The sequence below is a fragment of the Oncorhynchus nerka genome, linkage group LG4 (assembly GCF_034236695.1).
Source record: "Oncorhynchus nerka isolate Pitt River linkage group LG4, Oner_Uvic_2.0, whole genome shotgun sequence".
In the NCBI taxonomy this organism is placed as follows: Eukaryota; Metazoa; Chordata; class Actinopteri; order Salmoniformes; family Salmonidae; genus Oncorhynchus; species Oncorhynchus nerka.
In genome coordinates, this window is record NC_088399.1 from 87996959 (window position 1) to 88010769 (window position 13811).

At 46.6% G+C, this 13811-nt stretch overlaps 1 protein-coding gene across 1 annotated transcript; it reads left to right on the top strand.

Annotated features, from left to right (window-relative positions):
- The first annotated feature begins 7047 nt into the window (after positions 1 to 7047).
- On the top strand, positions 7048 to 8293 carry LOC115128826 (G-protein coupled receptor 20). Its single transcript, XM_029658949.2, has one exon. It carries the CDS (start codon positions 7052 to 7054, stop codon positions 8189 to 8191), a length of 1140 nt encoding a protein of 379 aa, XP_029514809.1. The 5' UTR covers positions 7048 to 7051; the 3' UTR covers positions 8192 to 8293.
- Positions 8294 to 13811: the final 5518 nt, after the last annotated feature.

The following is a 13811-nucleotide window of genomic DNA, read 5'->3' on the forward strand; positions in this document are numbered from 1 at the left end:
TACACTCAGTGAGCATAGCCCTGCTATTGAGAGAGGCCGCCGTAGGCAGATTGGCTATGTGCACACTGCCCACAAAATGAGTTGGAAACTGAGCTGCACTTCCTAACCTCCTATCAATTATATGACCAAATTAGAGACACATATTTCCCCCAGATTACACAGACCCACAAAGAATTCGAAAACAAATCCAATTTTGATAAACTCCCATTTCTACTGGGTGAAATACCACAGTGTGCCATCACAGCAGCAACATTTGTGACCTGCTCCCAGTGGAGTAGTTCAGTGAAGGAAAATATCTAGACACTTTATATTGGTCCTCAGAGAGACCTACCTGTATGTTGGTGTATTTGCCAAAACGAGATACAAGAAAGCTTACATCTTATTCTATTCAGAAATCAACGAGTACTGACACTATAATGATTCGTCAACAACTGGGATTTCACCTCAACTCTTCATAGAGGTATTTGTTAAACTGAATGACCAGGGCCATTTTGATGTAATTGAACTGAATCTGTCAGTGTAGAGGTGTGATGATTGGTCAAGTCCCAGGTTTAAACCAGCCATGTACTGCACTATACACCATGTCCGCTGTACTTAACCTGGATGCCATCAGTGTGCTGTATATCCATCTGCCTGGTTGGTTAATGTACAGTGAGGTTGAAATCTGTATTCGTCACTCTGGAGCACCAAGGCATTCTGCCAAAATACTAAAATAATACCATTCCCTCAGTCCACTTGATAAATTAGAAAACAGAACCGTTTACAGAACAAGCGGAGCAAATTAAGAGCAATATATTTTTTGGAACCAGACCAAGACTAGTGCTCGTCTTAATAGTAACAACTTCAGTATCCTAACGGAAACCTTCTATCTATTTCTGTGTTATAAGAGGAAAGTAGGCTATAGACTGGAAACATCTACACTCCATCCTGTCTACACCTACACTCTCCTCAGTCTACATCAGCACTCCATCCTGTCTACATTTACACATCAGTCTGCATCATCACTCCATCCTGACTACATCATCACTCCATCATGTCTACAGCAGCACTCCATCCAGTCTATATCTACACTCTCCTCAGTCTACATCATCACTCCATCCTGTCTACATCATCACTCCACCCTGTCTACATCATCACTCCATCCTGTCTACATTTACACATCAGGCTATATCATCACTCCATCCTGTCTACAGCAGCACTCCATCCAGTCTATATCTACACTCTCCTCAGTCTACATCATCACTCCATCCTGTCTACATCATCACTCCATCCTGTCTACATCATCACTCCATCCTGTCTACATCAGCACTCCATCCAGTCTACATCAGCACTCCATCCTGTCTACATCATCACTCCATCCAGTCTACATCCTCACTCCATCCAGTCTACATCAGCACTCCATCCAGTCTACATCAGCACTCCATCCTGTCTACATCATCACTCCATCCTGTCTACATCAGCACTCCATCCAGTCTACATCAGCACTCCATCCTGTCTACATCATCACTCCATCCTGTCTACATCATCATTCCATCCAGTCTACATCCTCACTCCATCCAGTCTACATCAGCACTCCATCCAGTCTACATCAGCACTCCATCCTGTCTACATCATCAGTCCATCCTGTCTACATCAGCACTCCATCCAGTCTACATCAGCACTCCATCCTGTCTACATCATCACTCCATCCTGTCTACATCATCATTCCATCCAGTCTACATCATCACTCCATCCTGTCTACATCATCACTCCATCCTGTCTCCATCAGCACTCCATCCAGTCTACATCATCACTCCATCCTGTCTACATCATCACTCCATCCTGTCTACATCATCACTCCATCCTGTCTACATCAGCACTCCATCCTGCCTACATCAGCACTCCATCCTTTCTACATCATCACTCCATCCTGTCTACATCATCACTCCATCCTGTTTACATCATCACTCCATCCTGTCTACATCATCACTCCATCCTGTCTACATCATCACTCCATCCTGTCTACAGCAGCACTCCATCCAGTCTATATCAGCACTACATCCTGTCTACATCATCACTCCATCCTGTCTACATCATCACTCCATCCAGTCTACATCATCACTCCATCCTGTCTACATTATCACTCCATCCAGTCTACATCATCACTCCATCCAGTCTACATCATCACTCCACCCTGTCTACATCATCACTCCATCCTGTCTACATCATCACTCCATCCCGTCTACATCATCACTCCATCCAGTCTACATCATCACTCCATCCTGTCTACATCAGCACTCCGTCCTGTCTACATCATCACTCCATCCTGTCTACATCAGCACTCCATCCTGTCTACATCATCACTCCATCCTGTCTACATCAGCACTCCATCCTGTCTACATCATCACTCCATCCTGTCTACATCATCACTCCATCCTGTCTACATCATCACTCCATCCTGTCTACATCATCACTCCATCCTGTCTACATCATCACTCCATCCTGTCTACATCATCACTCCATCCTGTCTACATCATCACTCCATCCTGTCTACATCATCACTCCATCCTGTCTACATCATCACTCCATCCAGTCTACATCATCACTCCATCCTGTCTACATCATCACCCATCCTGTCTACATCATCACTCCATCCTGTCTACATCATCACTCCATCCTGTCTACATCATCACTCCATCCTGTCTACATCATCACTCCATCCAGTCTACATCATCACTCCATCCTGTCTATCATCTCCTGTCTACATCATCACTCCATCCTGTCTACATCATCACTCCATCCTGTCTACATCATCACTCCATCCTGTCTACATCATCACTCCATCCTGTCTACATCATCACTCCATCCTGTCTACATCATCACTCCATCCTGTCTACATCATCACTCCATCCAGTCTACATCATCACTCCATCCTGTCTACATCATCACTCCATCCTGTCTACATCATCACTCCATCCTGTCTACATCATCACTCCATCCAGTCTACATCATCACTCCATCCTGTCTACATCATCACTCCATCCTGTCTACATCATCACTCCATCCTGTCTACATCATCACTCCATCCAGTCTACATCATCACTCCATCCTGTCTACATCATCACTCCATCCTGTCTACATCATCACTCCATCCTGTCTACATCAGCACTTTTGTGAAACCGTCATCACTCCAGACAGTTTCACAATATCAGCTCAATCCCATTTAATATTATTTAGCATTTTTATAGCGAACAAACGACTACTCTCATAGTATCTTCCCCTATACAGCCATGCAATCCACCACCCTCTATATGTTCTTGTTTGCTAACACTTGCTATCCTTGTGTCTAGGCTTGGTATGTGAACTGTTGAACAAGATTATGTGCTTAGACTCCTGTCATGACATAGACAGGCCCTCGTTGAGTCAGAAACCCCAGCAAAGACAGCTAGCCACTGTGAGCTAAACAATGCTTTTCCACTTGCAATTTGTCATGAAGTACCTTCCTCTTCACACACCATGATGGCATCTCTTGAGGCCCATTTGAAATGCTCAAAATATCTTTGTTGTTACCTTTAGTTCCAGGCACTAATATCCACTTATCCATGTATTTATTTCATGGTCTATACTAATGTCTGCTTCATTTACTGTATTCAATCGTTTTATTTACACAAACACTTTTGTCCAGGAGCAGCAGAGCCCCTAATCCTTGGGGCCGTGACGTCACAGCTGAAGGAAACTTGGGAAGGTTCTTCCTCCTTTAGTGTCCTAACCCAGGGGGAAATGGGATTAGTACCGCCAGGGGACTTCACTGCAGTGATGGAGTAGAGTGGAAAGGGAGAGAGGCCCAAGGCAGGAGTACACTGACTGAGAGTCTGAGAGACTGGACACTGAGAGACTGCCTAGTGAAATCTTGTGAGAAACATACTGGGAGATATGAAGATGCACCTTGAACGATTTAAAGGATGTAGAGAGACTTTCAGAGATTGATTGATTCTGAGAGAGAGAGAGACATTGAGACAGGAAAATCTCAAACTCAAGGATAATCCAAGCCTCTAAAGGACATGGTTTGTTACAGGGAATGGACGTAAAATGATTTTCAATCCTAAAATAATTTTGACATGGTGTGCTGTGGTGTGAAAGACTCCCTCTCAGCTCAACAATGGAGTGAGAAGATACATTAGATAGATATTTCCTATAATAAGACCTCTCAGCACCCAGGACATACTTTAGAAAGTGTCCAAGGTGACAGAGGCTACACGGGTCTCCGGACTCTGATTGGCTAAATTAACTGGCTATAGCGAAGATCAACCTCCACCCACTCTTGACAGGTTATCACGTGATTCTATCCTTGAAACAGGTAAGTTTGGAGGAGTTTTCTGTTGGCTGAAGTTGATGATGTTATTTTGATACACTTTGAATGTGACTCATGAATACATTGTGGAGATGTAGTGATATAGGTGCATCTGAATGTAAAAAAATATTCTCAGAATGGAGAATGCTCTGAAATAATTCTGTTTTAGCAAGAGAGAGAGAGAGAGAGAGAGTGAGACAGACTAGCATAATGAGATAACTCTCTCACAACAGATTGGCTACCTGTACTTTACATTTTTAGAAAGGCTTAGTCCACTGAATACTAGTTCATTCATTATCGTACTGAACTCTTACTCCCCAGGCCACACAGAGGTGCACTGCGTCTTAACAAGTGGTTAAGTTGTTAAGAACAAGTTGTTCTTTGGGGCGATGGTTTGTGCGACACAAGGTTTTTGGTAAGAATTGAGTACATTTTGTGAACTGCCATTGAAGTACGACGCTCTCTCTGAGCTCCGTATTCGTCACTGACAGCTATCTGGAAGTTCTATCTGGAAGGTCTATCTGGAAGTTATATCTGGAAGTTCTATCTGGATGTTCCGTCCACTTTATCTGGAAGGTCTATCTGGAAGTTCTATCTGGAAGGTCTATCTGGAAGTTATATCTGTCTATCTGGAAGTTCTATCTGGAAGGTCTATCTGGAAGTTCTATCTGGAAGTTCTATCTGGAAGTTCTATCTGGAAGGTCTATCTGGAAGTTCTATCTGGAAGTTCTATCTGGAAGTTCCGTCCACTTTATCTGGAAGTTCTATCTGGAAGTTCTATCTGGAAGTTCCGTCCACTTTATCTGGAAGTTCCGTCCTAACTCTTATATAAGAGTGTACTTATGAAAGGTTTAAGTGTATCGTGCTTCCAGGTTTATGGAAAACGAATGTAGGCATTAGGATAGAATATTTCAATGAAGTGTTACTAATAATACACGTGGGAGTGTGAGAGCAGACTATTAGGATTAGGATTTGTGTTAAAGCCAATGGAAACTATGGAGCACTTGCACTGACTCAAGTGTCTGATATATTGGTATATTCATGTAACTAAAATAAGTATCATGTTGTAGAACATAGTGATATGTTTGTTAATGCAGTTACACGTCACACCTCGCCACATCACACCTCACCGTTTTCACACAGCACAGCAGTGTCTCAAATACAGTATCAGCTAACATGAACACTACGGGACGTCTGATCAGGGTATTGAAGAGGTCAGAACTAGCTATGGCCCAGAACGTCTGATCATGGTACTGAATAGGTCAGAACTAGCTATGGCCCAGAACATCTGATCAAGGTACTGAAGAGGCCAGAACTAGCTATGGCCCAGGATGTATGATCAGGGTACTGAAGAGGCCAGAACTAGCTATGGCCCAGGACGTATGATCAAGGTACTGAAGAGGTCAGAACTAGCTATGGCCCAGGACGTCTGATCAGGGTACTGAAGAGGTCAGAACTAGCTATGGCCCAGAACATCTGATCAGGGTACTGAAGAGGTCAGAACTAGCTATGGCCCAGGACATCTAATCAGGGTACTGAAGAGGTCAGAACTAGCTATGGCACAGGACATCTGATCAGGGTACTGAAGAGGTCAGAACTAGCTATGGCCCAGGACATCTGATCAGGGTACTGAAGAGGTCAGAATTAGCTATGGCCCAGGACATCTGATCAGGGTACTGAAGAGGTCAGAACTAGCTATGGCCCAGGACGTATGATCAGGGTACTGAAGAGGTCAGAACTAGCTATGGCCCATGACATCTGATCAGGGTACTGAAGAGGTCAGAACTAGCTATGGCCCAGGACGTCTGATCAGGGTACTGAAGAGGTCAGAACTAGCTATGGCCCAGGACGTCTGATCAGGGTACTGAAGAGGTCAGAACTAGCTATGGCCCAGGACGTCTGATCAGGGTACTGAAGAGGTCAGAACTAGCTATGGCCCAGGACATCTGATCAGGGTACTGAAGAGGTCAGAACTGGCCCAGGACGTCTGATCAGGGTACTGAAGAGGTCAGAACTAGCTATGGCCCAGGACATCTGATCAGGGTACTGAAGAGGTCAGAACTAGCTATGGCCCAGGACGTCTGATCAGGGTACTGAAGAGATTCTCTATCCTAAAAAAATCTATTAACAGATTTTTTTAGGATAGAGAATCTCTTCATAAAAAAAATGACTAACAAAAACCCCAGTATTATTACATACTGTATAACATGGGACTAGGGTTGACCGCTTTTCATTCAGACGCTACATTAGTTCATTTAGTGTGTTTATCTACAGTGTGTGATGAGGGACACACAGTACCCTCACTCTGCATCACCACCATGTATGCTGACTCGCTAGGCCTAATCCTCTGTTCCTGCCCAGATTTACAAAGTCTACACAGCCCGTTCATGTATGGCCAAGATAAAGAAACGTGTGATGCTCTCACATTCTTCCAGTGTGTATCTAAGGGAGGAAATAGCTCTGGTCATTTCCTCCCAGGACCTTATTTTCACTATGAAAGCAGATATTTAACGGTGCAGAAATATCCCTGTTGAGCATACCATGGAGGGTACAGTCAAATTGTTGTGGTCTAAGGTCATTTTTCTGTTCTAGTAATTACAGTTCTAAAGAGCATATTACTTGTACTCACTGAGAAACTCAATGTTGTTCGCATTATACTGTCACATGATGACAATACTGTATTACTGTTTTTCAGAAGCAGTCCATCACTGCCTCGCAGCAATGGAGATTCTCATGTCCTTGGTGGTCAATGCAACACCTGAAGACATAAACAGTACCTCAAACCCCCAGTGGGGGGTGCCCTACCTGAAGAAACTAGCCCACCTGGACGAGGGCCTGTACCAGGAGTTCTACGGCCTGTGGGTGACACTGATGGTGGTCAACACCCTGATGTTCGTGGTGGGTGTGGTCCTTAACAGCCTGGCCCTCTACATCTTCTGCCTGCCCTCCCAGATTTCCTCCGCCCCTGTGGTCTATACCATCAACCTGGCGGTGGCTGACCTGTTGGTGGCGCTCTCGCTCCCTGCCCGTATTGCCCTCTACCACAGCGGTGGAGGGTGTCTGGCCTGCTCCTACGTTCACACGTTCAGCTACTTCGTCAACATGTACTGCAGCATCCTCTTCCTCACCAGTATCTGCGTGGACCGCTATATAGCCGTGGTGTGGGCCGGGGCCGGGCGCCGCTGGAGGAGCCCTGGGGTCGCTAAGGGAGTCAGTGTGGGGATCTGGCTCCTCGCCGTGGTGGTCACCTACTCCTTCCAGACCACGGAGCTGGAGATCAAGGCCACGTCATGCTGCCGACTCACCGCCCTCTTTGCCCTGTCCTTCCTGGAGTTCCTGCTCCCCCTGGTGGTCATCGTGACATTCACACTCAGGGTGGCATGCGCCCTGACCGACCCCAGGCTGATGCCTCAGAGCCAGGGCCGGAGGGCCAGAGCAGTCAGGCTCCTGGTGGCTGTCTTGGTTGTCTTCTCCATCTGCTTCATGCCCTTCCACGTGCGCCAGGCGTTGGTGTATTTCCGGATGGGGGGTGACAGAGCACAGCAGGTGTTGGCGTACCATGCCACTGTGACCCTCAGCAGCCTCAACAGCTGCCTGGACCCAGTGGTCTATTGCTTGGTGACGGACAGCTTCCGCTCGGCCATGCGCCGGGCCTGCAGGAAGAGGCCAGGGGCAGGGGCAGGGACAGGGGCGGAGGTGGAGGTGGAGGTAGAGGCGGAGGCAGAGAGGACCAGTGGAGGGGATGTTGCCAGTGGACTAAGGAGTTCAAAAGGATCAGGGACAGCCATGGCTATCGCTCACAGTGTGGCCACACTGACTCTCACCCCCTGCACCCTGCAACAGAGGGATATGTCTGCGTAGCCAGAGGAGAAGAGTGAGAGAGGGGGATGTCTGCATGGAGAGAGGAGAAGAGTGACAGAGGGAGATGTCTGCATAGAGAGAGGAGAAGAGTGAGAGAGGGGGATGTCTGCATGGAGAGAGGAGAAGAGTGACAGAGAGAGATGTCTGCATAGAGAGAGGAGAAGAGTGAGAGGGGGGGATGTCTGCATGGAGAGAGGAGAAGAGTGACAGAGGGAGATGTCTGCATAGAGAGAGGAGAAGAGTGAGAGAGGGGGATGTCTGCATGGAGAGAGGAGAAGAGTGACAGAGGGAGATGTCTGCATGGAGAGAGGAGAAGAGTGAGAGAGGGGGATGTCTGCATAGAGAGAGGAGAAGAGTGAGAGAGGGGGATGTCTGCATGGAGAGAGGAGAAGAGTGACAGAGAGAGATGTCTGCATAGAGAGAGGAGAAGAGTGACAGAGGGAGATGTCTGCATAGAGAGAGGAGAAGAGTGAGAGAGGGGAATGTCTGCATGGAGAGAGGAGAAGAGTGACAGAGGGAGATGTCTGCATGGAGAGAGGAGAAGAGTGAGAGAGGGGGATGTCTGCATGGAGAGAGGAGAAGAGTGACAGAGGGAGATGTCTGCATGGAGAGAGGAGAAGAGTGAGAGAGGGGGATGTCTGCATGGAGAGAGGAGAAGAGTGACAGAGAGAGATGTCTGCATAGAGAGAGGAGAAGAGTGACAGAGGGAAAGAGGAAAATGAAGGGAATTGGAATGAGAGAGGGTGTTGCTAATATAGTGGGTTTTGTGACTAAGGCACAGGCCGTTGATAAGACTGCATTGGGACGTTATATCTCTTGAGCTTTTGAAAGCCAACAGAATATACATTCTGTACAGAATTTGCATCCTGGTGTTTGCATTCTGAAGACTCATACAATAATATGCAGTGATAATGAACCTGGACAAGATATGTGATTGATTTTAATCAGTAAAATGCAGTCTCACTGTAATGGAACAGTAGCAGAACTTTTTCCAGAAAAGCGTAAGCTAATTATTTCAATTGACTGTCAATGTTATGTTTTTACATTGAGATTTTTCATATCACTTCTGTAACATCTGGAAACAGCACCATATTTACATAATTTGAAGAAAACTATTATCGGATCATGATGTCACCAGTTGCACAGAGGGTGAATGGTCCTTACAAGTGCATGTCCATCACAAACTAGCTTTGTTTATTGCTCCTCCACTTGATTTAATGGACAAATTGGCTCACTTGTTTATCTCACTGCACTGACTCCAGTGGCTTTCAATTTTCTCCTTGAATAACATCTCTCTTAAAGCTACAGTATGGGATTCGTAAAACAGCACCAACCATGTTATTGAGGCTAAACAGTGTGTTTACAAGCAAGCTTACATTTTGTGGTTTTGGTAGGGTGTTGAATTGAAGCTTGTGATGTATAGTTTATATTCTTCAAGAATCAATGGTTATGTCATTCATTTAAATATCTAAAAATGGATGTACCATTCCCAGATTGCCCCTTTAACTGTCACTGAGTCAGAAAATGTCATGTGGTATTCTAAAGGTAAACACTTTCACGGTTTGTTTGGGACATTTCTCCATTTAGGGGAGATGCTGTAGACCAGTGCTTTTAAATTCCTGGTCCTGGGGACACAAAGGGGTGCACGTTTTTGGTTTTGCCTTAAGCACTACACAGCTGATTCAGATCATCAACTTATCATCAAACTTTGATGATTTGAGTCAGGTTAAAACAAAAATGTGCACTCCTTTGGGTCCCCAGGACCAGGATTGAGAACCACTGCTGTAGGCCACCAGATTCACTCACTGTGTTCATTATTATTTGGCCACAAGGAGGTAGCATGAGACTTGGATGTTTTCATTTGAATGCGACTGAGAATAACCTCCGGTGACATATCTGCATTTGAACCTTTCTAGTAAGCATTGCTGTTATATTCCTGGAAAACATACTTCTACATACTCTATATGTCATTTTCCAAACTCCTACAATGCCTTCCTGTAAAGTTATGCCTGTTACATTCCCATCATGCTCTACTATTGGGAGCAAACAGACTCATAACCTCCTGCCGTTTCATTCAGTCTGTGTCAGCTGGTCAGGCTTGTATTTGTGACATTCTTCCACAGGATGTGAACAAGGCTCAGTCTGGGCTTTGGCATTGTTCACACCTAGGTCCTACAGCATGAGTTTCGCCCTCCCTCACCTGGCTGTGGCCCGTGGCCAGTGATTTGGCTGGGGTGACTGTGGGCCAGGTGGTTTGGCTAGGGTGACTGGGGGTCTGACACAAAGGCCTAGACAGCAGATTTGGGGTCAATTCAAATTGACTTCAATTCAAGGTCACTCAATTCAGGCAGTGGTTTGAGTAAAATAAGGGTTAGGGTTATTTGTATAAAATAGCTTCTCCTTTTCAGGTTATTGAGAAGTCAGTTAATGCATAGATTTCCTTTTAGAATTATTGGGATTTCAGTTTACTTCCTAAATAGACTGACTTCAATTCAAATTGACCCCAAACCTGCTAGACAGAGGAACAAACAAAGAGGAGGGGAACCTGAAACTGCCAGGCGCAGAATTTTCCACCGCACTCTCTGAGGTTGAGCATGTTAAGAGAACAAATCGTCTGCAGTGAGTTGATTCAGCGTCTTTTATGGAAAGTGATAAAACTGTTTTTCCCCACAGGCTACAACAAGATCCAGTCTTATCAACAGCTGTGATTCTCGCTGTGGTTTTAGAGGTGAAAGGTGAAAGACGTTTCGTCTGATATTCAACTGTTATTTACCTGTTATACATTTCTTTGAAGCTTACTAGACATATTGACACATTCATAACAGAAGAGGTTAGGACAGGCCTTCTGTTGTGGATGATGATACCTCAAGCTTGGAAGGACAGAATGAAGGATAGTGTATCTCTAAATCAAATAGGACAGGCCTCTGACCTGTCATTAGGGTTCAGACTTGCATGTACAGTGTTATTTAAGCCTGACAGGTACTGATGGGAAGGTATCCTATTTGGAGGAATGCTATTGAACGATCGCTTCTCCAAAGTCAACCTTCACTACAGGTCAAAGTTATTGTTTACTAGTGTGTAGATCAACACACACTGCGGCTGTGTAGTGATGACCTTTCATGTCATGAGACATACTGTGTTTATAATGTGACCTGTGTGTGACCCTGCATGGCGATTGTGCTCTGTTTCTTCAGACTGGTATCTCTTTCTCTCCCTAAGGAGTGTACAGCTACGGCTCACCAACATGAACTTGATGACTTGATGGGTCACTCAACAGGTTGTGCTGTCACTGTGCTAATACAACAATCTACGACATGTTCGCGTGGTGGCGGGCGGAGGGCGACTAGAAAGCTGCGGGGATTATTACTCAGCTGTTAGTATTGGACTCACATAAAAGATAGCTAACAGTATTAACTGCCGGCTATGCTGTGCAGGTGCTCTACAGTATATTGAAGTGCTACTTGCATTATGACACTGTAGTAGTAATCTCAGTTGGACATATCAATTCATCTTTGATATGAACTGACCCTCCAGATGACTCTTTGCAACATATCTTATTTATGGGTATAGCCCATGCCTGACTCCTCGCAATCCATCATCGTAAATAAGTCTGCCTTGTTCTATTCATTGGAACTATGGCCACTGTGACAACGATTCAGGTCAGGGACATTCATCCCTGAATGTTTTCTATGACGTATGACGTAAACACTGCGTTATTATATAAACGCAACATGCAAAGTTGCCTGCAAATGTTTCATGAGCTGAAATAAAAGATCCCCGAAATGTTCCATACACACAAAAAGCTTGTTTCTCTCCTACTTTTTGCACAAATTTGTTAACATCCCTGTTAGTGAGCATTTCTCCACCCACCTGACAGGTTTGGCATATCAAGGAGCTGATTAAACAGCATGATGTCACGCCCTGGTGTGACTAGTGTGGGCATTCTAGTTTCTTTATTTCTATGTTTTCTGTTTCTATGTTTTGGCCCGGCCCGGCATGATTCTCAATCAGGGACAGCTGTCTATCGTTGTCTCTGACTGGGAATCATACTTAGGCAGCCTGTTTTTCCACCTTAGTGGTGGGTAGTTGTCTGTGTTAGTGGCCTGTATAGCCCTAGTCAGCTTCACATTCGTTTTTGTTGTTTCTTGTTTTGTTGGCGACATAACATTAAAAGTAAATGTACGCTCACCACGCTGCACCAGCGAGGAGAGGGACGATCGCCAAACGCTGCCCGAACAAGGAGAGGGACTGACTTTGGTGGAAGTCGTGACAGTACCCCCCTTGATGCGTGGCTCCAGCAGCGCGGGGACGACCCGGAAGGAGAGGCACAGGGCGATCCGGACGAAGACGGTGGAACTCCTGCATCATTGAAGGGTCCAACACGTCCTCGACCGGAACCCAGCACCTTTCCTCCGGATCGTACCCCTCCCACAAACCACGGACCCAGCTTCCGGCAGGGCAGGCGGAGGGGCAGGTGTGAACACTGGGGCCTCATTGCGGTGGCGATCTGCATTCTCCTTTTGGCGCAGCACGGCCCGCTGAAGGTGAACACGGACAGCTTCCCATGTCTCCTCTGCGCACCTGAACCAGTCGTCCACCACAGGAACCTCAGTCTGATTCTGATCCTAAGGCGCCAGAACCGGCTGGTACCCCAGTACGCATTGGAAGGGAGAGAGGTTAGTGGAGGAGTGGCGAAGCGAGTTCTGCTCCATCTCGACCCAGGGCACAAACGCCGCCCACTCCCCCGGCCGGGCAGAAACCTGCCCACATGCTGGATTACTCTCTCTACCTGCCCATTACTTTCAGAGTGAAACCCTGAAGTAAGACTGCTCGAGACTCCCAGACCCTAGACGTGAACTGGGGACCTCGATCAGGCACTATATCCTCAGGCACCATGTAGTGCCAGAAGACGTGCGTAAACAAGGCCTCCACAGTCTGTAGGGCCGTAGGGAGACCGGGCAGAGGGAGGAGACGACAGGACTTAGAGAACCGATCCACAATGACCAGGTGTTACCCTGTGAGAGGGGAAGATTGGTAAGAAAATCCACCGACAGGTTCGACCAAGGCCGTTGTGGAACGTGTAAGGGGTGTAGCTTCCCTCTGGGCACGTGCATAGGAGCCTTACACTGGGCGCACACCGAGCAAGAGGAAACATAAACCCTCACATCCTTAGCCAAGGTTGGCCACCAGTACCTCCCGCTCAAGCAGCGCACTGTCCGACCGATCCCAGGATGACCAGAGGAGGGTGACATGTGGGCCCAATAGATCAACCGGTCATGAACAGCAGACGGGGATGTACAGACGCCCAGCGGGTTCTGCACGTAACACCTGCTCAATGTCCGTGTCCAGCTCCCACACTACCGGCGCCACCAGGCAGGAGGCGGGGAGTATGGGGGTGGGATCCATGGGCCGCTCCTCTGTGTTATACAGCCGGGACAATGCGTCTGCCTTGACGTTCTGGAAGCTGGTCTGTAGGAAAGGGTGATCACAAAACGGGTGAAAAACATGGCCCACGAGGGTTCAGTCTCCTCGCTGCCCGGATGTACTCCAGATTGCGGGGGTCAGTCCAGATGGAAAAAAAGGTGTTTAGCCCCCTCAAGCCAATGTCTCCACGCCTTCA